This window comes from Trichechus manatus, unplaced genomic scaffold, assembly GCF_000243295.1.
Source record: "Trichechus manatus latirostris isolate Lorelei unplaced genomic scaffold, TriManLat1.0 scaffold00128, whole genome shotgun sequence".
Taxonomy (NCBI): Eukaryota; Metazoa; Chordata; class Mammalia; order Sirenia; family Trichechidae; genus Trichechus; species Trichechus manatus.
In genome coordinates this window covers 2,497,278-2,521,679 of record NW_004444064.1, presented here as the reverse complement: position 1 = coordinate 2,521,679, position 24,402 = coordinate 2,497,278, and the positions used below count along the sequence as shown (strand labels likewise).

General features: G+C 55.5%; 1 protein-coding gene across 1 annotated transcript in view; it reads left to right on the top strand.

The window, feature by feature from the left end:
- The first annotated feature begins 1,694 nt into the window (after positions 1-1,694).
- Positions 1,695-24,402, top strand: part of COL6A1 (collagen type VI alpha 1 chain) — a 31,763-nt gene continuing 9,055 nt past the window's right edge. The window contains exons 1-20 of the mRNA XM_004384788.1: positions 1,695-1,806; positions 2,648-2,777; positions 4,658-4,858; positions 8,235-8,394; positions 8,799-8,927; positions 9,025-9,045; positions 9,261-9,281; positions 9,361-9,405; positions 10,114-10,167; positions 10,858-10,902; positions 10,993-11,019; positions 11,712-11,738; positions 11,850-11,894; positions 12,211-12,264; positions 12,487-12,549; positions 13,988-14,050; positions 14,166-14,219; positions 14,328-14,363; positions 14,998-15,060; positions 16,868-16,930. Coding sequence (XP_004384845.1) covers positions 1,710-1,806; positions 2,648-2,777; positions 4,658-4,858; positions 8,235-8,394; positions 8,799-8,927; positions 9,025-9,045; positions 9,261-9,281; positions 9,361-9,405; positions 10,114-10,167; positions 10,858-10,902; positions 10,993-11,019; positions 11,712-11,738; positions 11,850-11,894; positions 12,211-12,264; positions 12,487-12,549; positions 13,988-14,050; positions 14,166-14,219; positions 14,328-14,363; positions 14,998-15,060; positions 16,868-16,930 — 1,398 coding nt within the window. The 5' untranslated portion in view covers positions 1,695-1,709. The remainder of the gene's footprint in view (positions 1,807-2,647; positions 2,778-4,657; positions 4,859-8,234; positions 8,395-8,798; positions 8,928-9,024; positions 9,046-9,260; positions 9,282-9,360; positions 9,406-10,113; positions 10,168-10,857; positions 10,903-10,992; positions 11,020-11,711; positions 11,739-11,849; positions 11,895-12,210; positions 12,265-12,486; positions 12,550-13,987; positions 14,051-14,165; positions 14,220-14,327; positions 14,364-14,997; positions 15,061-16,867; positions 16,931-24,402) is intronic.

Here is a 24,402-nt window from a genome sequence, read left to right as displayed (position 1 = left end):
ATGGGTTGATTGACCTAATAGCTGCAACGATGAACTCAAACATACCAAGGATCATGAAGATGGTGCAAGACTGGTCCATGTTTCCTTCTGTTATACACCAGGTCATCATGAGCTGGAGCTGACTCAATGGCAACTGCCAGGAATTGGGTCCCCCCAAAATATCTGCCAACTTGGCGAGGTCATGATTCCCAGTATTGCATGCTTGTCTACATTTTATCATCTGATGTGATTTCCCTATGTGTTGTAAACTCCATCACTATGATGTAATAAGATGGATTAGCAGCAGTTATATTGATGAGGTCTACAAGATTAGATAGTGTCTTAAGCCAATCTCTTTTGAGATACAAAAGAGAGGAGCAAACACAGAAACACGAGAACCTCATACCACCAAGAAAGCAGTGCTGGGAGCAGAGTGTGTCCTTTGGACCTGAGGTTCCTGTGCTGAGATGCTCCCAGACCAAGGGAAGACTGATGCATCATAAGGACCTTCCTCCAGAGCCAACAGAGAAAGCCTTCTCCTGGAGCTGATGCCTTGAATTTGGACTTGCAGCCTGTGAGATACTGAGAGAGAATAAATTTCTCTTTGTTAAAAGCTATCCACTTGTGGATGACCAAGACAGCAACAAAATTACACGTACACCAGGCTTTTAATTCCATAAAGCAGATATGGGGAAAATATCAGATGAAATTCTAGAGCAATAATAATGTGGTGGTGGAATGAAGCATGATTTTAAACTTTTCTCTCAAAGCTTTCTTTAATATAGTTATACAGCTTTTGCATGGTTTCAAATGATAAAACATTTACACTGATTTAGACCAGTAACAAGGGCTCCAGTTCTAGGAAAGGTCTTCTGGAACCTTCTCTGGGACAGGGGTGTTTCTGGCCACATCTGGATCCCCCCCCTTCCAGTGTGGAGTCTACATACATGTTCTCAGAACCACTGGTGTTCTGCATATATATTTTTTATTCACACTCTTTCACACAGTAAAAAAGGAATTATCTTCTGAAACTATATATTTGACTGAACCGTGAAGACATATTTGCATGGAAAATAACCCGGGAATCCAACAAAGCAGCAGGTTTGAAACATTTAGGCAAAGATGAACATCACTTGTGGAAAGCAGTTAGCGCGGCCATCAGGGTGAACACCGAGATGTATTCCGCACGAAGGCGTTGGGATCGGCAACCACCGAGAAATGATTCAAGGAAATCCGTTTGAGTTACTCTTTTTTTTTCCAGTATTTCCAACTCTGCTGCGGTTTTGTTCTACGGTGAGAGCTATGGTCCACTGTAAGCAAATAAAAATACTCCTGAACTTGTGAAAAAATAGGAAAAATCGAATTCTTCCTTAGCTGAGTAGGATGCCGGGTCAAAGCTGTTCCAGGGAATAAAGGCTTTCTTTTTCAGGATGGTTCTAGAGGGAAAGGACCCTAAACCAGGCTCCTGTGACTCACTCCCAAGTTGGAGCCGCACCCCCAGCCCTCTGCTTGGATTGCCCCAGCCCAGCCCGGCCCCTCCCTGCCCCTGCCCACTCCTCCTCCCTCGCCCCTCCCTGCCTCCCTTCCTTCCTGGGCTGTAACTCCAGCCGCTGCAGGAGAGCAGAAGACCGCCTCTCGCCTGTCTCTCTCCTCGCCCTCTCCTCTCTCTGGGCTGAGCCTACCTTCGCTCGCTACCTTCTCTCGTGCAGTGGGGACCCGCGGCCAGCGACATGAGGCTGGCCCGCGCTCTGCTCCCCCTGCTGCTGCAGGCCTGCTGGGCCACCGCCCAGGACGTCCCGGCCAACTCCAAGGCCATTGCATTCCAAGGTGAGTGGGCTTGCCCCATCTTTGCCTCGGGGCTTTCTGCCGCAGGGAGACTAGTTCCCGGACCAGACACAGCCTGGACATTGCTGGTCGAGCAGGACCTCATCATGCTTCCCGTTTCGTGGGAACTGCAGATGAAGGGGCTTGTGGGGGTGCTGATGGTGTCTCCCCATCCCTAGGAAGGCCTCTGTACTGTGTCCCCTTTAGTGTCTCTGCTGTTGAAGGGATGTTGGGCTGGACGGGATGGGGGGACCCACCAGCAAGAAACAGCAACATCATTCTAGTCTCAGCTTTTTCTGCTTTGCGTGGACTTGGCCTCATCTTCTGCCCAAAGGTCACTGTGCTGGCCAAGCACTGTTCTTCACAGCTCAGTTAATTCCATTTGATTCCTTGCCTGGCAGTCAATGGTGGAACATGCTCACCAGTTCCGATCACACCTTTATTCTGAAGATTATGCCCCTGGTAGTTTTGAAGTTGATTTGAAAACTTCCTGGGGAAAAAACGGTCTTATTTGTTGTCAAGTCCATGGGGACTGGGACATTCCTACTCTCCCGGAGGTTTGGGTGTAAGACAGGCGTTCTGACTCCAAGCCGGGCAGACGGGAGACAGAAGCAGGGGTCTGTCGTCCTCAGCCCCTCCCGTCTCCTCTGCTAGAGGTGGGTGCTTTTGCTGTTGAGGGTGTGATTGTGCAGCTGGGAGGGGTGACAGTAACTCACCTGCCCAGGGAGCCTGGACAGCGCTGTGGCTGGGGGGTGGGGGGTGGGAGGGGCAGCCAGCGGGACTCATCTGGGCGAAGGTACAGGGGCAGGAGCCTGAAGCCCCGCTTTTTCCCACCTGTGCCCAGACTGCCCGGTGGACCTGTTTTTTGTCCTGGACACCTCGGAAAGCGTGGCCTTGAGGCTGAAGCCCTATGGGGCCCTGGTGGACAGGGTGAAGGCCTTCACTAAGCGCTTCATCGACAATCTGAGAGACAGGTAAGAATGGAGCACACCTTGACAATCTCTCCTTCTGCATTGCTACCGAGCCTCTCAGAGAGAGGCGGAGGGGCCCAGGAGAACTTCGGCCTGGTGTCACCTCACCACTGCCCAGCAGGGCGAGCCCAGACCCAGCTTCGCCATCTGAGAAGAGAGCATGTTGGCCATACAGATCCAAGCTCCCTCCCTAGGTCCAAAGTAGTTCCGAGGGGCGAGAGTAACATGAGTTCCACACGTCCCTTGAGGCTGCAGAGCAGTGACAGTGTCCCCCAGTGAGGACTAGTGGGGACCGTGCTGAGACTGGGGCTCAGTATCCCCAACGCACAGCCAGAAAAGGTGGCTTTCTGTCAACAAATGGAACAGGTTCAGTAACTCAGCAAGAACCCGGTGGAGCATGCAGTTCAGCCTGCTGGCTGCAGAGGGCGCCCCTCTTTAACACCTGGACAGGATGCCCACGTGAGTGGGTTAAATCCCCTTCCCCACCAGATGCCACCAGCTGGAGGGGCTGGAGGGGCTGGAGGGGCTGGTGGGCCTCACTCAGCTCTGGGAGAGGCAGAAGTTCTAGGCCTCTGGAACCAGAACTAGACAAGGCTGGGTTCTGGGATTGGGACGTGGCACATTCATTCATTCATTCATCCATCCATCCATTTGTTTACTTGCTCGTCCATTCATCCAACGAATCCACACAAGCCCCAGGTGTAAGCCAAGCTGAGGGGTACAGGGAGGCATGGACCAGGGAGCTCTGTCTGGTGGGCACTGGGTGCAGCTGGGGACACGGATACACCCACCCTGGGCCGTGGCGGGAGGTACTCTAGATTCCCTCACCTGTGATAAGGGAGCCCCCACTACATTGCAGTCGGTGTGGGGGGCACACACAAGGGCTCGGCCAGTGCCAGCCCTCCCATCCCTTGCCCTGTCCATTATCACTGACTGGAGCCATGAGGGGTCCCTGAGCCTCCTGCCCTCCGGAAGAGGCCACATGGACCAATCATCCCTTCCACCCCTGAGGGGATGCCCTGCTCAGGACGCTTATGGGATCAGAAGCCCCAGTTGACCTGAAATGCCCACGTCCATGAGGGCCTCATGGGATGAGACGGGTTGGAGATGGGGTTGGGTGGGGCCCGGATATAGTCGGGCCTAGGAGATGTCAGGAGGCCTGCAGCAGCTGTGTGGGCCTGCCAGAGCAACCCCTCTAGATGCCCTTGGCCCATGATTGGCTTCTCTGGCCCTGTTTCCCCATCTGTGAAATGGGGTCTGACTGTCTGCTCTTAGTTTGCAGAGTGGGCAGAAGAGGCAGGACCACCCCAGGCCCCGGGCAGAGCAGACAGGTGCCTGGGAGGCTGGGGGAGGGGCCGGCTGCACCTGGACCTGGCAGCAGGAGGGGGCACCCTGGGCCTCGCGCAGAGTGAAGGGCTTATACCCGATACGGCCACATCAGGGTCCCACTTGGAACTCGCCTGCCTTCTGCCTGTCACCACCTGCAGATCCGTCCACGCAGAGTCTGTCCCTTCTGCCCCCTCCTGTGACCCCGGCCGTTCCCCTGCTCCAGATGTTGCCCAGGGCTCCGCCTTAGGTCCCGGGAGATCTACCTGTCGCTCCGCTGGCTGAGGCCCGTCCTCCAGGCCCTGGACCCCCACTACCCGTGTCATCTCCCAGGGCAGGGCCCACGCTTTCCGGGGCTCACGCCGGCCCGTCCTTCTCTGCCCCAGCGAGAAGGTGGCTCTGACCCCGAGCAATGAGGCCAGGGTGGCGAATTTCGTGGGGTGCGCAATGGAGTGCCGCACGGTGGATCCCAGCATCGCGCTCATTTGTGCTGGGGGTCTCGGAAGCCCTCACTCCCCCCTCACTCGTGCCACCCCCATTCCATCCGTGGCCCGCAGGTATTACCGCTGTGACCGCAACCTGGTGTGGAACGCAGGCGCGCTGCACTACAGCGACGAGGTGGAGATCATCCGCGGGCTGACGCGCATGCCCAGCGGCCGCGACGCGCTCAAGGGCAGCGTGGACGCAGTCAAGTACTTTGGCAAGGGCACCTACACCGACTGCGCCATCAAGAAGGGGCTGGAGGAGCTGCTGGTCGGGTGAGTGGGCGGCTCCCTCGGGGGCCTTCCGCATCCCCGGCCCCTCCCCACGTGGCTCCCCCAGCCCTCTGCCCTTTCCTGAAGGGCACAGACCTCCCTCCCCTCTGGGAGGCTGCACAGCCTCTGGCTTCCCTTGACCCATTTCGTGACTGGGTGAACGGTGGCCAAGGCAGGGCTGAGTGACTGTCCCCTGGCACACCAAGTGGTGCAGAGAGAAAGAGACAGAGACAGAGAGAGGGACAGAATAGAGACACACAGAGACAGAGTGAGACAGGGACAGAGAGAAGAGAGGCGGCGAGATGGGTTGTTCCCTGATGAAGGCGCTCGGTGCTGCTGCGAGGTCAGTGCGCTGAGTTGGTGGTGGTGACCGTCCACAACAGTGGGGATGGACATCGCGGTTAATCCAACAAGAGGATTAATCTGTGGCTGTACAGTTCATCCCAGCCACCGTCCCCAGTGCCCCCCTCCCCTGTGGTGGGCAGATTTCCAGCCGTCCGCTCCGCCGCCCTGTGGTGGGGCGGAGGGGGGGTCCCATGGTCCTCAGATGGGGTTATGGCCTTAAGTGGGGACAGGATCCCAGGGGAGGACGGAAATGGATCTGCATGTCCCACAGCCCAGCTGAAGGCTGGGAGCTGTTGGGGAGGAAGTTGCCAAGTGTTGGCAGTTTGTCTGCAATTAACCTGATCACGTGGTTCTGTCTCATGACGCAGGGGTTGGGGCCCATGGGGCTGCGTCACCAGAGAGCTGGCTGACCTGCTCTGGGCTAGAGCATGGAGGAGGTGCCTTCGCGGCATCTTTCCTATTGGGAGGAGATTCCAAAAATTGATCCGTGGGTGCTAAGTCTTACTTTCTTAGTGCTGCTATAACAGAAATACCGCAAGTGGGTGGCTTTAACAGACAGCAATTTGTTTTCTGACAGCTGTGGGAAGCTAGAAGTCTGAATTCAGGGCACTGGCTCTAGACGAAGGCTTTGTCTCTCTGTCTGCTCTGGAGGAAAGCCCTTGTCTCTTTTGAGCTTTTGTTCCTCAGTCCTGGGCGATCTTCATGTTGGGTGACACCTAACTTCCCCATCTGTGCTTCCTTTTCTCTGTGCCTGACTCCTTTTATATCGCAAAAGTAATTGGCTGAAGACACACCCCGCACTGATACGGTCTCATTAACATAACAAAGAAAACCCCATTCCCAGATGGGATTACATCCACAGGTATAGGGGTTAGGATTTACGACACATATTTTGGGGGAACACAATTCAGTCCTTAACAGAGAGCATTCTCATGGGGTGTACTTGCTTTCATATGTCCCCCCAAATATGGAAGAACATGGCCAAGTGCCAGTGCCCCTATGACAGGGATGACACCTGGGTGCTGGGAGAGCACCTCCATCTGAACCGAAGTGACATTTGAGGAAGGCCAGCCAGGTGCTGTGTCCATGAAGACGGAGGGTGGGCTTCCCTGACCCGGCTCAGGCTCGCCCCTCGGCTATGCTCAAGACAACACAGTTCAGTGTAAAATCATATCAAAGTCAGAATAGCTGGCTTTGATTCATTTTGTTTTTCAAATACATTTTCCAGGCTGAAGGGTTGCTTCTCAGAATGTCCCAAATTCTTTCCCTACAACAGCAGTGGGGTGGGGGGTGGGATGATGGACAAAGCCACGCCTCTTATGGCTGAGTTACCGGGAGGAGAGTGTGACCTCCCTGAGGCTGCACCCACCCCAGAAATGGCATAGTCACACCAAGGGAGCTCTGAAGGCAAGACGAGGTGGACGCCAGGGCTGTCTGTCCACCACTCAGCACCCGTTCGCCCCTCGGCTGGCCTTGGCTGAGCTGCAGAGTGAGACCGGTGCTGGCAGGGGGAGGCGCCAGGAGGAGTGAGTGCAGGAGGAGAAGGTGCGGGAGGGGGAGGAGGAGAAGGAGAAAGAGGAGGTGCGGGAAGAGGTGTCGGTGTCTACGCCCGTCTTTCCCTCCCTGTTTGGTCTGGAAGAAGCCCCAGTGTGTCCAGCATGGGGCTGGAAGGGACAAGCTTCCTTTGAGACTCAGTGAGTCTCTGTCACTTCAGAGTTCACAAGGAGCCACGGAAGTAGGGGTGCTGAATCCACAGGATGAGTCCAAGTCCCTCTCTTTTGTCTTGTCTTTGCAGAGGGTACTTTGACAGTGGTGTGTTGAGATGAGATCTACGCTGCTGGGTTTAGGCATACGGCAGGAGGACTTGAGAGCGTGGCCACATGTGGAGTCCATCCAGAGAAATACTGCCCACCCTAAATAAACAGATGTGCATTTATCCTGAAAATACTCTTAGGGCGTTTCTGTGTGGGCCAGGAAGAGGCTACACGCCATCTGTATTTTCGGTTTTCATCCTATCCCCTTATTCTAAACATTTTTTCTTGAGAAGAGGCCCCATTTTATGTTTGGGGATGGTTTGTATTTGAGGCTATCTGTGGATTATCCGGAAACCTTGGTGGTGTAGTGGAAGAGCTATGGCTGCTAACCAAAAGGTTGGCTGTTTGAATCCACCAGGCACTCGTATGGGGCAGTTCCACTCTGTCATATAGGGTTGCTATGAGTCAGAATTGACTCGATGGCTATGGGTTTGGTTTTGGTTTTGGTTTTGGTTTCATGGATTATCCTGTTATTTTCTTATCACATCCACTTCCCACAAAAATAAATGGTGCCTAAGCAATCATCGGAAACCCTGGGGGTGCAGTGGTTAAGAGCTACAGCTGCTAACCAAAAGGTCAGCAGTTCCAATCCACCAGGCACTGCTTGGAAACCACATGGAGCAGTTCTTCTCTGTCTTGTAGGGTCGCTATGAGTTGGAATCCACTCGACGGCAAAGGTTTTTTTTTTTTTTTTTTTTTAAAGCAACCATCATTTTCAGCAATGTACTGATAAAATCAGCCAAACCAGCAGCTCAGCCAGCATCACACATTTGCTGGTTAATTACATCATCACTCCATACCCTGCACATCAGGAATACAGGGCCCCCAGGAGGCGAGTGTCCTCGCGGGTTCGTCCCTGCTGTGAGGCCCTGTGCCTCTTTCTCCTGGTATACATGCGTGTTTAGATCATTTGTACAGAGATGTGAGCCGACAAAACTTTTATTTTCTGTTTTAAAACCCTTTCTGTAATCTTCAGTAGGTAGCCAGGATCAACAAAGAGAAACAGAGTGTCCAAATGTAACAGAGCCAAAGCCATGTTGGAAAGCTGCAGGGGCCTCCCCTGCCGCTGCCCATCACCCCCTTCCCTGGGGGTCGCTGCCTGTGGTTCGCTTTGAGGACTCTGCACGGGGCGGGGGGGGGGTGCCCCGAGCCCTCAGGGTCAGTCTGGGCAGGAGATCCTGGCGTCAAGGGCAAGTCTGACTGTGCCCCACCGTTTCCAGGGGCTCCCACCTGAAGGAGAACAAGTATCTGATCGTGGTGACAGATGGGCACCCCCTGGAGGGTTATAAGGAGCCTTGTGGCGGCCTGGAGGACGCCGTCAATGAGGCCAAGCACCTGGGTGTCAAAGTCTTCTCAGTGGCCATCACGCCCGACCACCTGGTAGGACCCTGCTGTGCTCCCATGCGTCCCCACAAAGCTGAGGCTGGGGGTGGGGGTGGCCCAGAATGAGGTCTGCAGAGAAGACAGGCGCCCCTCATCTGCATGAGACTGAGCTGACTACAGGCTCCGCTGCCCTCCGTGCACCCTCCCAGCACATGTTCAGGGTCTATCTCAAGGGTTCCTACCTCCCCAGGACCCCTGTGTGTCTCCCCGGGGCAGGGACACCCTCGAGCAGGCCAAGCCCTCGCAGGCCTTGTGCACGGGCTCCATGTATCAGGACCGTGAGACCCCCAGAGGGTCAGGGTGCAGGTCGGGCTGGGCCAGTGGGGTATCCCAGGGTGGCAGGACCACTCCCAGGCTGTGGCCCTAATGTCCCCTCCTCGTCTGGCTCACACCTGACGCAGGAGCCCCGGCTGAGCATCATTGCCACAGACCACACGTACAGGCGCAACTTCACGGCGGCCGACTGGGACCAGACGAGGGATGCAGAGGAGGCTATCAGACAGACCATCGACACCATCATCGAGATGATCGTGAGTGCCGCCCGCCCCTGCGCCGTTTGTCTGGAACTCTGGAAATTTCTGTGGCCACAGGTGGAAATTAATGTGACTTTTCCTTCTCACTTTCCAGAAAGATAATGTGGAGCAAGTGGTAAGAAGCCCCACCTCACCCCCTATCACAAGGTGGTCTCCTGCCCCCTTCAGCTGCCCCGGGCCTTACCCTACCCCTCACCTCCACCCCCACCCATGACCTGGGTGCTGCTGGGGTCATGGTTCACGTCTCCCCGAGCCCGCCAGAGTGCAGCAGGTGTTGGGGGGCCGTCTGTGCCCCCCAGTGTCTGACGCACGGCTTCTGTCCCCCCACAGTGCTGCTCCTTCGAGTGCCAGGTGAGTGTGGGTGTGGACGCCCTGGGGCCTGGGGCCGTCCTGACGCGTTCATGGACTGACCGTCTCTGGTGTCTTGCAGGCTGCCAGAGGACCTCCCGGGCTGAGAGGCGACCCCGGGTACGAGGTGAGTGGTCGTGTCAGCTCCGTGCTTAGGTCCAGGGAGAAGGGTCGCTGCATACTCAGGTCCAGGGTGCAAGGACAAGGCAAGACCCCAGCACCTGGTGCCCACCCCATGCTGGGCTGTGCATAGGGGGCGGTGAAGGAGCCTAACATCCAGGGAGATGCCCCTGAACCTGGGGTGGGGTGACGGCTGGGTGCAGTGGAGCTAGGGCGACTGTGGCCATATGGAGTGTGGCGGCCCCCAGGCCTGCCCAGAGGTCTGACCCACCCAGCCCCCTTCCTGGTGGTCAGGAAGCGGGAGAAATGTGGGGTCCGTGGTAGAGGCCCTCTGAAGGGAACTCTCCACACACCATGGACCCGCACCCTGTCTCCAGCCGGGGCCTGCTGGTGGACAGGACGGAAATGAGGGTCCTGTTTTCACAGCTTGGGAGATGGCACATCCAAGTCCAGGTTTCTGGGCACTCGGTCTGGGTGGCCAGGGTCCCCCCAGAGGCCTGAGTCTGGCTAGTGGGGGGTAGGTCTTTGGTCTGGGGCCCTGGGTGGGGGTGGAGACACGTGGCCCTGAGCTCTGACTCCAGCACAGGCGGAGAGTGGTGCTGACCATGACTGAGTCACAGAAACCGTGGCGACAGAAGGAGCATCATGTAAAGAGCCTTCCCGTGTGAGGAAGTCGGGGCTCCCTCACTGGCTCCACCTGTGTTTTGTGTTCCAGGGAGAGCGTGGGAAGCCAGGGCTCCCGGGAGAGAAAGGAGATGCTGGAGACCCCGTAAGTGCTGAGCGGGAGGGGGGATGAGGGGCCTGGGGCATGGTGAATGGGGCGGGCAGGGTGGGCCGAGGAAGCTTCTGGATAGATGGCTGGCTTCCGGGTGCCACTCTGCCGTCATGGGTGGGAGAGAACGGGGATGCAGGCACGGACCCCTCCTTCCAAAACTCGCAGGCCTCCAGACGGGCCCTGCCTGCGCTCAAGTGGGGGATGTGGCCAGGTGGAGCCCACCGCAGAGAAACAAAGTCACAGGGGCCTCTGCTGCAGGCCTGCGCCTGTCTCCCCACAGACTGCCCCCATCTCCTCCTGGGTGCCCCTGATGCCCCCAGGTCCTCCTGGGTGTCTTTGATGCTCCCCCAGCTCCTCCTGAGTGCCCTTGACCCCTCCAGCTCTTCCTGGGTACACTTGACCCCCAGCTCCTCCTGGGTGCCCTTGACCCCCCACCTCCTCCAGGGCACCCCTGTGGCCTGACCACTGGCACCCCCAGGCCCCTGGCGGCCTCTCCTTTGGTGAGGGCTCCCAGATCACAGAGCCAGCGCTCTCGCCCGTGCCCTGTGTCCCATCATCCGACTGGAGTCCCCCCTTGCCCCAGAGCGGGCTTCCCTGAGCGGAGCGAGAGGATAGGCAGGCTGAGGCCCAGGGTCCGCCTGCCCCTCCGAGGTGTCTGACGTGCCCCCCCCACCCCCGTTGCAGGGAAGGCCCGGGGACCTCGGACCTGTCGGCTACCAGGGAATGAAGGTGAGTGCCCCCCGCCACCCCCGAGGAGCTCCCGGGGCCGAGCTCCCAGGCCAGCTCTCACAGCCCCCTCTTCTGTGTCTTGGTGTCTAGGGAGAAAAAGGAAGCCGTGGAGAGAAGGTGAGAGGGACGCAGGGTCTGAAGCCTCCCTCTGGTCTTGGGGGCCTGTGCCCCCCCAGCACGGGCAGGTCTGGGGACGTGGCCTCGGTGGAGAGGTCTGGGGACATGGCCTCGGTGGAGAGGTCTGGGGACGTGGCCTCGGTGGAGAGATCTGGGGACGTGGCCTCGGTGGAGAGGTCTGGGGACGTGGCCTCGGTGGAGGCCGCCCCGCACTGAGCTGCCAGCACGCCAGGTGCCTTCGCACCTGGACGGTCATGCCGACGCCCTGACCCATCGCTGTGAGGCCCTAGCAGGGGTGCAGGGTCGGGGGACGTGGCGGCGGACCTCCTCTCGCCATCCCTCCCCTCTTGCATCTGTGGGGGGCCAGGCCAGTTACCTGGTGAGCTGCGCCCTCGAGCTTTGCTGCCGCCATCTCTGGGGTCACAGTGGCACTGAGACATCAATGCTACCACCTGGTGGTTCCCGGAAAACTCCCAAGCATGGGGACTTTGCGGAGCTGTACCTTCCTCCCTCCCTCCTTCCCTGGTTTGGGGACAATTTTGACCTCTCTGCAGTGGGCGCCCTGCCATTGGGACCTGCCCCCTCTGTGAACCTGACTGGGGTTTCTTTACTGGCCCCAAACTGGGCCAACCCCAGGTGGGGGTTCTGCTTGTGGGTCCAGGCCTGCCTCACTGTCCTTCCTGTGTCCACAGGGCTCCAGGGGACCCAAGGGCTACAAGGTGAGTTGCGGGTCAGGGACGTGAGTGGGCAGGTTGAGGACATGGGTTTTGTCCTCGGGTGGGTGCTGTGCACCCTTGTCTGACCTTGTCTTTCATTTCCGTGCCTTGCAGGGCGAGAAGGGCAAGCGAGGCATCGATGGTGTGGACGGCATGAAGGTAACCCTAGCTGGCGGGAGGCGTAGATGGTATGGGCGCAGGGACTGTGGACAACACCAGATCCTGGCCCCGGGGTGAGCAGGTGTGGGGTTAACAGCATGGCATGAAGGCAGGAAGAGTTTCTTGTGTCTATTTCCTGCAAATCCCCAGGTCCTAGTGGACCCCAAGCTGCCCACCTAAGCTCAGAGCATCTTCTGGGCTGGTGGGCTTTCCCGAGAGGGACACTGCAGAGGGATGAGTGAGCAGAGCCAAAGGGTTTGAAGGGAAATGCCCCTTAGCTTGTGGCTTCACGATCTTGTTTCTTTCTTTCTCCCAGGGGGAAGCCGGGTACCCAGGGCTGCCTGGCTGCAAGGGCTCACCCGGATTTGATGTAAGTCCTTCACTGTCCTGTGCACTTTCAGGGGTGATCACTGACTCACTTACTTTTTCTAACACTGAGAGGTCACCCCAGGGTCACAAAGCGCGCACATTCCACCTTTTAGTAGATCCGTCTTTAAATTTGGTTTGCATTTGTGTGCGCCCACTGGGATGCTCTGGGAGGCTGCGCCAGCTTCTGCCCATGTAACAGTGCCATGATGCCGTCTTTTCACAGGGCATCCAAGGACCTCCTGGGCCCAAGGGAGATCCTGGTGCATTCGGACCGAAAGGAAGTAAGGTCAGTGACCTGTGTCCGTTGGGGCTGGGAGGGGCAGGGGGCCGCTTTTGCCCACCAAATATTCAATCAGGGATTCAAAGCAGATTCTCTGCCTACAGTTTAAGGGATGGGCGCCAGCCAGCCCGTCAGCCTGGCTGCACCACATGGCCTCTGGAGGAGGAAATAGCAGAGGTCACCATCCTTCATGTGGGCAAGGCGAGGGGCACAGCTTTGGGTGCCAGGATAGGACAGAGTTATGGATCAATTCGCAGGCCATGCTCACCCACATTGTTTAAGCCCCAGGGAGAAGGGGAGAGACCCAGGAGAAACCCCTTCCCAACTGCTGGAGGGATTTCTGCACAGGCCCGTGGCTCAGCATGCTGGTCCCCGAGCTGTTTAAGAGCGTGATGTTGGTGGCTGCAGTAGGCAGACAGGCTCAGCATGAAGAGAGAGCTTTTTAAGCGTCAAGTCCAAAGCTGAGTTCCTCATTGCTGGCGTTTTCTTCTGGGGTTTTCTATCACAACAGAAAGTGTCAGGGAAGATGAAGGAAAAGTGATGTCAGCTCTTCCCCAGATTTGAGGAGGATTTCCTGGAATCCAGCAAAATGGCTTCAGAATCTCATCTGAGCGTTCACAGATTACCCTGTGGGCCTGGATTCGAACTTGCCAGTTCACCACTTTGGCAAAACTGCACCTTCAGTAATAAAAACTTGAGTTTTACCTCTTAAAATAGAACAGTTGCCATGGAGCCAACCCCAGCTCATGATGACCCTGTGTGTGTCAGAGCAGACTCTACTCCAGAGGGTTTTCAGTGGCTGATTTTTGGGAAGGAAATTGCCTAGTATTTCTTCCAAGGCACCTCTGGGGCTGGACTTGAACCTCTAATCTATTGACTAGCAGCTGAGAGCATTAACTGATTGCACCACCCAGTTATAAGGGGTATTTGGCAAATGGTTGAGCTCTTGGCTTTTAACTGAAAGGTCAGCAGTTTGAACCCATCCAGAGGTGCCTTGGAAGAATGGCCTGGCAATCTGCTTCTGAAAAATCAGCCACTGAAAATTCTATGGTGCACAGTTCTACTCTGACACACGTGGGGTCTCCATGAGTTGAGGTCGCCATGAGTTGGGGTCAACTCCATGGCAACTGGTTAATAGTTAGCAAAGTTAAAATATTCAGGCAAGTTTTTGTGTAGAAATGGGTGGGTGGGGTCTTTGGGAGCCAGAGGTGCAGGTGACCATTGGTCAGACAGAGTGGCCTGGAGCTGGGGTGAGGGGGAGCAGAGCATGCAGGGGCCAGCCTGGAGCCCTTAGTCCCCCAGGACAACCCTGGACGTGGCCTCTTGGAGGTGAGACGACCCCCACCCCTGCAGGTTGTACACCAGCCCTCAGAGCCCCATAGAGACCACCGATCACACCCTGGAGTGAGCGTCGGTAACCATGAACCTCTCTGCTCTCTCCCAGGGCGAGCCTGGTGCGGACGGGGAGCCCGGGAGGCCGGGGAGCACGGGGCCCCCTGGAGACGAGGTGAGGAGTGGACAGCCCAGGGGCTGGGTCCCCGCAAGGGACAGTGTGTGAGCCCAGGCTGTGCGCCAGGCCAGGGGTCAGAGAGGAAACAGTCCTGTCCGTGTTCCCACTCTAGGGTGAGCCGGGAGAGCCAGGTCCCCCAGGAGAGAAAGGAGAAGCTGGGGATGAGGTAAGCAGCGCCCCAGTGCGGTAAGCAGCGTCCTCCTGCTCAGGACCCCCAAGACTGCACACAGTCTCCCACTGCAAACCCATGCTTGTCTGTTCACCTTCTTTGCAGGGGGACCCGGGACCAGACGGACCCCCCGGGGAGAAGGTGAGTGCCGGGTGGGGTGGCACTGGGCTGCACGCTCTGTCCCTCCCATTGAGCCCCACCAGATTCGTTCATCTGGTGCTGACAAACCCCAGAGAGCCCCCATTACACACAGTTCAAGCCACGGGGGTTTCTTTGTGTAAAAAAGTCTCTCCCAGGACTGCGTTCACAGCGACTGGTTGGGCAGCAAAAACCTCCAGCTAGTGACTGGGTGGTTTTAATCCTATGAGGAGTTCCTGGAGGTGCGAAGGGTTAACACAGGTGGCTGCTAACTGAAAGGTTGGAGGTTCGAGTCTACCCAGAGGTACCTCGGAAGAAAGGCCTGGCAACCTACTTCCAAAAAAATCAGCCATTGAAAACTCTGTGGAGTCAAGTCGGCAGCGCCTAGGTGGTTTAAATCCTGTGAACCAGTGGTGTGGACTGGCTTTTGGGTTCTTGTGGGCACACACAGACTCAGGGACTCTGGAAGTAGGTGGACCCTGATGAACAGGGAGACCCTGGTCTCTGAAATGACGGGGTGTGAGGTGGAGAGGTGGTACCAGTCCTGGGGTGTCCTGTGGGGTGGGGGAGGTTGGCCAGGGTCTCCAGGCCTGGGATCCCCAGTACCTGCTGCAGCCCTCCCCGCCTCTCCACACAGGGCAGCCCTGGAGAAGTGGGACCACAGGGGACGCCCGGCCTGCGGGGCCCCAGAGGAGACCCGGTAAGTCACGTTTCTAAAGCAGGGGCTCCATCCCTGGGGGGCACTGGGCAGAGACTGGGCCATCAGAGCAGCAGGGACCACACGCTCACCTTCTGTTTTCCCAAACAAAGGCAGTTCTCCCAGGGGCAGGGGGTTCAGGGTGAGACCGCTGACTCTGAGCAACGCCCCTGGCTCCGGCCACCTCAGAGGGCCACCTGGCTTGAAGGAGCAGGGAGATAGTCTTGGCCAAAAGTTCAGAGATCAAAGGTCAACACAGAGTGAGGTGACCGACCCCCGTACCCTGCAGATACCCACGAGGAGCCTGCTTCACCCAGCACCAACCCTGTTTGCCCAGCAGAGACCCGATTTCAGGTTGCACGGAGGAAACCCATAGCCTAATTTTAAAAGAATTATTACATTTAATTTTAAAAAATTAACTTAAAATTACACCTAGTCATAACAGCTCAGTTTGCTTTGTGATCCCTTGTCCGTGTGTAAAACACAGTCCAACGAGGTTGTGATTGTTGGGTGCGCACCCACCGGTTCTGTGTTTCCAAGCCCACGCTTTCTCCTCAAGCTACAAAGTCTCTGTGTTTGTCACTTATCCAGCCACACGAGTTTACATGCAGGACGCAACACAGTTTACTCCGCTCGTTCCCCAAACACCACTCATTTGCTATTTTCTAAACCATTGCATCCCCACCCGTGCAACTCCATAAACACTTCTGCAGATGGAGCCTGCATTCTTCTTTGGAATCATATTCCTTTGTTGAAATTTCAAGAGTGGGGATGATGGGTCAACCCCTAAATGGGAGGATAGGCCAGCAAGCTGCACCAGCAGGACTGCAAGCTGTCAATATTCATCACGATGGTCTGAGCTCCCCCACACAGGGCGGCCCCACAACCCAGCCCAGAAGCCTGGAAGCCCAGAAGCACAGCAGGGCTCTCTGCCCATGATCTGGGGGGAAAGCTTTGCTGGACCCAGAGGGTGGGTGGCCAGGCAGACCCCCAAGCCCACCCTGCCCACCCTGGGAGTGCCACGCACCGTGGTGGCTGAGAGGCAGGAGAGACTGTCCTGTCTGCGAGGCTGAGTCACAGGGCCGCAGTGGCAGTGCCAGCCCCTCTCCTGTCCCGCTCATCCACCCACTGTGGACCCCAGCAAGGTCCCTGTCCCACCAGGGCTCCTGAGAACAGGACCCCCTGGCCCTGCAGAGTGCCCAGGATGGGCCATGGGGTCCCTCTCACCAGGACCCCTCGGGCTGGTGGAAACGCCCCCTGAGGCCATGGTGGGGGGGTACAGGAGGGGGAGCAAATCACTGATTGGTGGATGGTGATCCCAACCAAGAGCCACAGGGGGGACTTGGCTGTAGCTGAGGTAGAGGCTTAGTGACCCCTCCCTGCTCCCTGTGGTTCCCCAGAACCTCCTGTCGGGGGAGGCACCCCAGAGCTGGAGTAACGAGGCCTTTGAGCCCCCTAACCATGCCCCCCCTAAGATCAGGAGATGGAGTTAGTCTGGGCCCAGAGAAAGGGCAGGGGCTGAGGCACCAAATGCTCAGCCGGTTCCTGAACCTCAGAAAGTGAGAAAGCGGGGCGGCCAGGGGACAAAGGTGTGAACCTTTGAAGCTGCCCCTCAGGTGCCCTGATAAAAGGTGGATCTGGTAAAACGTGGACCGTCGAGAGGAGGGGCTGCCGCCTGGTGGTCTGTCTGACGGCGACAGAGCCCCGCCCTACAGCAACCCCCCAAGGGGCTCGTGCTCCCCCAGCGAGCACAGGCTGTGGCATGTGGCCATGCAGCTGGACCTGACACTCACAGGGCATTTCTCCCCAGGGCGAAGCTGGACCCCAAGGTGACCAGGGAAGAGAAGGCCCCGTTGGCGTCCCTGGGGACCCGGTAAGGACCCTGGCTGTTGGGTGGGCAGTGGGGGCTGTGTTCCCAACAAACCAAGTTGGCCAGTATGGGCCCTGGAGGCAGAAAGGCTCCAGCAAGAAGTTTGTCCCTCTCCACCCTGCCTCAGGGTGCCTCCTGCAGGGAATTCCTGGTGGATGAGGTGACCGAGGGCTGGGGCCAGCTGCAGAAGGCTGGGGTGGCAGCCTGGGGTGGGCTGGGCGCAGTATGGGAGGGGGCCTGTTCCTATGGTGCCCCGCGCTCGGCACAGGGCCCAGACCTTCAGGTCAGCAGGACACCGCCCTCCCCAGATCCCTGAACCAAGAGCAAACCTGGGAGGGGCCAGCACCTGGAGGGGGGCAGTGTGGGGTGCAGAGACCGAATGAGAGCTGGGGGGTGGGCTCAGGCGGGGACAGGGTGGTAGCAGGCATCCGGGGGACTGTCCACCGGGCTGTCTGGAGGAGCAGGGGTCCTGGGTGGCGCTCAGAAGCAGACCCCACAGGCCCCTGAGACACCCCCAGTGGAAAAGGAGGCAGGAGACCTCCGTGGAAGAGCGTTCAGTCCCCGGGACCCCGACACGGGGAGCACGTGGGCATGGGAGATGTGTCGTCTGGCGGGGGGGACCTCTCTGCTGCTGCTTGTTGACTGGGTTTGGAACGGGGTGTGCGACCCTGGCTAGAGATAGATTTGGGAGTGTCAGTATATTGAAGGTTCTAGAATCCCCAGGGGGGGATGAGTCCTTCCAGGGAGGGTGCCGGGGAGGGGAAGGATGTGCGAACCCGAGAAGAGAGGAGAGTCTGACCTGGAGGAGCAGGCTGGGTGGGAAGAGGGATTGGGGAGGAGGGCATGAAGGAGGGAAGACAAGATGGCCGCCCTTCAGAGAAGGGGTGACTGCCCCGCCCTCAGAGAACACATGCTCATCGTCACCCAGGTGAACACCTGCCCAGGTATCCCATCATGCAAAGGTGAGGGGACGAGAGGGCAGAGTGGGAGGATGAAAAAGTGAACGGCACAGAGAACACGGCGTTGGAGCACGTCGTTGATATGACCTGAGACCCAGTGAGCAAGTGTGAGGCTGATCGTGTGGGCTTTCTTGGAGGTGGTTGTAGAAGTGAGGAGTGGTCTCACAGACCCACTGCTGTCCCTAGGCCTTGCTCTGGGGCTGCTGGTGGCTTCCAGGCCCCCTTCTTGGTCAGTTGTAAATCTCCCTTGATGCCCCGTGCCAGGGAGCCTGTGAGCCCTCTCAAGCCTGTAGCCTGGCCCTTTGAAGTGAACAATGAAAGAGGGGGTGTCTCGATCTGCAGTCACAGCATACCACAAACTGGGTGGCTTATAGGACAGAAATTTATTCTCTCGCAGTTCTTGAGGCTAAAAGTCCAAATTCAGGGTGATGGCGGGGCCGCGCTCTCTGTCCAGTCTAGGGGAGGATCCTTCCTTGTCTCCCCCAGCTTCTGGTAGCCACAGGCTCCTCTTCTGGTTCCTTGGAGTCTAGATGCGTCTTCACATGGTGTCTTGGCGTCTCTCTCCGTGTCTCTTCTTGAGGGGTTAGGACCTCATGTGAACCTAACTGATAACTTCTGCAAAGACTTTATTTCCAAACAAGGTCACATTCACAGGCACAGGGGTGAGGACTTCAGCACATCTTTTTGGGTAGCACAGTTCAGCCCAGAACACAGGACACAGTTTAGCAGTGGATGGAGCTTGCATGGGGCTGGGACTGGGTGCTGGGAGGCCAGACTCCAGTGGGCTCTTCTTGCTATCCCCCCAGCCTTCCCTGCATTCTTGGCTCTGAGGACCCCACTGCCCTGCCCGCCCCTCCCAGCTAGGGTGAGCACGTAGTGTGTGATTGATTGTCTGTACGGATGGGAGACTCTCTGGTCTAATACCTGTTCATATCACCTTACAGCTGGTTGGGCCTGGACAATTTTTTTTCTTTTTAATATGGGAAAGCTCTGGTATTTCCCACCCCTGAGGCAGGGGAGGAGCCCTGGTGGCGCAGTAGTTAAGAGCTCAGCTGCTAACCAAAAGGTCAGCAGTTCGAATCCTTGGAAACTCTATGGGGCAGTTCTGCTCTGTCCTATAGCATCGTTATGAGTCGGAATCAACTTGACGGCAATGGGTTTGGTTCGGTTTGATTTGAGACCTGTGGGAACATGTGTGTGTTGAATGGAACCCCCAGCCCTGGGCTCTGATCTCTGTCCTTCACCAGACACCCCAGCCCCTGGGGCCCAGTGACAGTGTCTGGGTGGTAGTTACACACTCCTCCACCCCAAGGCTCTCCCCACCTGCTACTGGGAGCACAGAGCAACTCGCCAGGTGCCCACCTCCCCCCAGAGCCAGCTGGTTCCTCCACCTTGAAGAGCGTCAGGTATTCGTGTGCTCTGAGAACTCTTCCTCTGTGTGACCCTTGGTTTTGTGGTGCCCGCTGCTGCCAAGAGCCTACCCGCCCTTGTCCCTTAACCTGGGCCACCAAGCATCAGGCCAGACAAGCATGCGGGTCATCGTTCGGTGTTCTCACACCCCTCCGCTCAAACCACCTGCAGAATAAGGTGTGCTGCTTCACCCAGGATGGGGGACGTGGGGTGGGGACACGGGGTGGGGAGGGTGGGGAGGAGGTGGCTTTTGAGGTGGGCTCAAAGGGTGAGGTGAGGAGGCGTGGGGGCTGGGAAGCACAGAGCTGCAGGTTGGTGGGATGGAGGTGACCTCAGTGGCTGGTGGCTGGAGGGAGTTCTGGAGCGTGGGCATGGGACAGGAACTGGGGAGGGTCTAGAGAGGGTGATCAGAGGCTGAGGAGGCTTGGTCCTTGTCTTCAAGTTTTTTTGGTTACTTTTCTTATGGAGAGAAATTAGGAATTGTAGCTTAAAAAAATATAGTAAGAAGCAGGAGCCATACTATGGCAGAGCAGAGCAGTTTGTGACGGAGGAGCGTTAGAATCACACCTTGGGCCTGTTCCCGGGAGAGGGTGGAGAGGGACCCGGACCTGTTTATGAGATAAATATGGATGCTATTCAGGACAGCCGGGAGAGCTCAATGGAAAACTTTCCTCACACACAATTTCAGGTTAAGATTGTTGAAGCCATCTGCCTGAGGAACGTGTCTGCTTTGCCGGGGCTGGGACCACGTGTGCACAGAGGCGGCATCTGGTGGGCTCTGGGGCTGCAGCCGCCCTGGAACCTGGGCTGCCCGCTAATGAGACCAGCGCGTGACTGTTGCTGGTTCTCCGTCTTCTTGGCAGTAAAAGGGGAATCATGTGTCTCAAATAAAATAAGGCTTAGAAATGCTTTGAGCACTTAGAGACTAATATATGAATAGAAAGGGATCCCACCAGGTTTTTGTTTGTTTCAAATAGAAGAAATACATTCACGTGGCTCAAAATAATTACTAGCTCCAGCAGGAGAAAGACAAAGAGTTTCCTATTCCTTCTCCCTCTCCACCCCCTAGAGGTATTATTTTTTAGTTTCTTATGAATTCTTCCAGAAAAAGTATGATGTCTGTGCATGTGTGAGAGAGTGGCAGTCTATGTCTATTATTTATACAAACTTGTATGGTATTTGTCTTATCTCATTCATCTTGGAGATTTTCCATGTAGTGCTCACAGACTCAGCTCGTTCTTTTTTACAGTTTCATAGTATTCCAATGTGTAAATTTATCAGTTGTATTTATGTTGTCCTCTGCTAACATGCATGGAGATGGTCTTCTGTAATTTGCTTTACAGAAAAATATTGCCATAAATGTCTCTCTGATTGCCTGTCTGCCTATTTGTCTATCTGTCCATCCACTTATCACCTATGTATCTATTTACCTATCTAGCCAACCATTCACCGCCCACTCATCCATCCATCTCTTACCTATTTATCTATCTATTCATCCATTCATCTATCCACCTACCATTGCCTGTCTCTCCATCCATCCACTCATCCATTTGTCCATCCACACACCCGCACATCCATTCATCCATCCTTCCACCCACCCATCATCTATCCAACTTGTCTATATATCTATCTGTCTATCTGTTGTTCGTCTATCAATCAATCTATCTATCTCTACTTATCTGTCTATCCTCTATCCATCTATAATCTATCTTGAAATACTCCCAAGGCTGTGTCCAGAGGATAAATACATAGCAGCAAAATTTCTTGGCCAAGCCCTGTATGTGTGTGTGTGTGTATTGATATTTGTCAAGTAATTCTACAAAAAAAAAAGCCCCAACTTACAATCTCCCAATAGTATAAAAGAGTGACTGCACCCCACATCTTCATCAACACTAGATATGATCGAACTTCAAAAGTACGTTGTTGCTTCTCAGGTGAAGACGCATGTCCTGCCTTGGTTCGTATGACTATTCCCTTTCAGGTTTCCAGGCCCTCGAAACTTTTCTTTGTGTCTGTTCACTCAGCGTGTTCAGTTTTCCAGTGGATTCCGTATGTTCCTCCCATTGATGTGTGGGAGGTTCTTATCCACGCTGAGACATTTTTTTCAAATTTCTCCTCTGTGTTTTTACTTTGTCTGTGGTACTTTCAAAGTGCAGGAAGTTATTACTAGGTCGTTAAATGCATCCATCCTTTCTCTGTGGCTTTTGTTTAGAATCTCTGCTCATTTACCAGATTGAAAGCACATCCACTTATATTTGTTGTATTTTTTTAAACTTTAGTCTTTGATTAGTTTAGAACATATGTTGTTGGGTTATAAGTGAAGTGAAATCTAGCTTGACTTTTCCTGCCAATGGTTAGCCAGTTGTCACAGACAATTTAGTGTGTAAGCCATGTTTCTGCCAGTGGTTAAAATGCACCTTCAGCATGCTCTAAATTTCTTTTCCTGTGTATATCTCTTCTGGAATTACTCTTGGACACCCTTGAGCTCTCTATTTTTCCCGTAATTCCAATGATTGTCGTTATTGTGCCTTTATAGTATGCTTTAATGGAGATCCTGGGTAGTGCAAATGGTTAAACACGCTCAGCTGCTAACTAGAAGGTTGGCAGGTCAAGTTCACCCAGAGGCTCCTTTAAAGAAAGGCCTGGTGATCTACTGCTGAAAAATCAACCGTTGAAAATCCTGTGGAGCACAGCTCTACTCTGACACACATGGGGTTGCCAGGAATTGGGGTTGACTCAATGACAACTGGTAAAATTATGCTTTAATACCAGGCCAGCTGGCCCTGCTTCCCAGTTGCTTTGAGGCTCCCCTGCTCTTTTTGGGCATCCAAGCCTCCAGGTAGTCACACTCAGGGACACGGGAGACTCTGTGATTTTGGGGGTGGTCTAGTTTTAGGGTCAGAACAACCTTTATACCAAATGTTTGGGACTGTGGATTCACTACACACGAGGTCAGATTCTGAGTAAGGGCAACTGTTTTAATTCACTGGTCACCGTAGCAGGAGTGGACCTCTGTCCCTGGGGAGATGTAAGGGACTGTCACAGTTAAAGCCACACTTTTATTTCCAAGCACACTTTGGTGTTGCCACATTAAAAATAACTGTGTACATGGTTTAGGACTGGGATGGGACTTGGCAGGTAGAGTCTGTGCTGGGCTGGCCACCCCCAGGCCTGACCCCCGTGTGCTCCTCTTGGCCGGGGAGGGAGGAATCTGACACGTTCCCGGGAAAGCATGTGTCCCTGACTTCTGATCTTACTGCTTCGGTTCTAATTCTTGGTGCTCCTGGACCTCAGAGCGAGTCTCCACATGATCTGTCCTGGGGTGGGACCAAGCCGACAGAGATGTAGGGTTTAGAATCAGCCCACACAGCCCCACAGCAGGTTGATAGGAGGAGGAGAGTTTCAGAGTCAGTTTTGGGGCTCTGTTGCATCAAATCTGCCAGGCAGCCAAGCCCACCTGAGCTTCCCTATTGTGCCCTATGCCCCTTAAAGTTGGTCTTGTCCAATCTTCAGAGAAGCATAAACCAAAGCAAAATGGTGGCAGGATCCTGGTTCCCAAATACGAATGAAGGAAGATAGATGGAACTGTCTCACCACATGCCAGTGTTCTTGGGACACATGCTGGCTTGAGGAGCAAGTTTGCTCCTGGCTTCTGGAGTAACTTTGCTTCCTTCCCTGCAGCAATGTTTAGAAAGTTGTTTTGAGACATCACTAGTATGGGAGACTAAACACTGAAACCGGCTCTCTACTAAGAGTGGACGTGCTTAGGGACTTGGCTTGTGTTGTGCCTTCTAATAGCACCTGATTGTTTTATGTTTCCTGTTTGCAAAGTAATTAATATTCACTAGGGAAAAAAGAAGACGATCAGTATAAGGGCAAGAAGGAGTCCCACCACCTGCCAGGCTGTAGAGACGCCTGGTGCGGCAGGGTAGGCTGCTTCCTCTGGGTCCCGGCACCCCATGGGAAGCTCATGCCTCCATGGGAACCTGCCAAGTCTCAGAGGCTCTCAGCTTCTGCTTCGGGGAATCCTTGCTTTCCTCCATACCTGTGGCCCAACCCAAGATGCCTGACTCATGGTGCCCCAATGAGATGGGCACTTGTTCACCTGACTCTCCCTGGGAGAGGGGGTCTAGGTAGCTTTGGAGCAGCATTCATCCACCATGCTGTTTCTGCCTCCAGAGCCCAGCCCCCTCCCTTCTGACCCCATTATATGCATGTGTATAACGGCCCCCCCTGACTGCAGACACAACACGCAGTTCAGTTCTGGGGGTCTGCACTAGTGTTTCCATGCATAAAATGTCTTGACAAATGTGTTTTCCCAAGTCCCAAGAAAAAGAAGTTGAGATATCCAGAGAATGGTGGAAAGTATCACAATTCTTCTGTTGTATGTCCAGTCTCTTCCTTGCTTGGCCCCTGCCAGGCCTCACCCTTTCTGTCCTCCCTAATCCATCCATAGGTGCCACCCCTCCCTCCCTGTTTGGGTGCCAGGAGCAGTGGCACCCATGGGGCTGGGCCCAAGGAGGCACTGACCTATCCAGCTGCTCTGTCAGGGCATCTCGGTGAATGCTTGGCCTACAGTTTAGGCCTCTGCCTGCTTTGCTGGGCCATGGTGGTCTTGTGCATTTCCAGACGTGTTGTGGGAGCAGAAGGTGCACATCAGCCAAGGCCCTTGTGCTGCCCATTCTCCTCTGTTTTCCACCCCCACAGACTCCCTTCTATCCTCCTTCTCATGTTCCTAAGGCAGCACCTCAGGGCCCCTGTGAACTCCAAGAAGGGAGGCTGCTGACTCACCTCTCGTGGACTGGTACAAAGCACTGGATTAAGTGTGCATATTCACCATTGCGTGTTAAAGCACCCAGTGCAGGGGTGTGCTGGCAGAGATGACATGCTGAGTCAGGGTGGATGCAGCAGTACACTAGTCAGGGCAGGGCAGCAGTACACTAGTCGGGGCAGCAGTACACTAGTCAGAGCAGGGCAGCAGTACACTAGTCGGGGCAGCAGTACACTAGTCGGGGCAGAGGTACACTAGTCGGGGCAGCAGTACACTAGTCAGGGCAGGGCAGCAGTACACTAGTCGGGGCAGCGGTACACTAGTCGGGGCAGCGG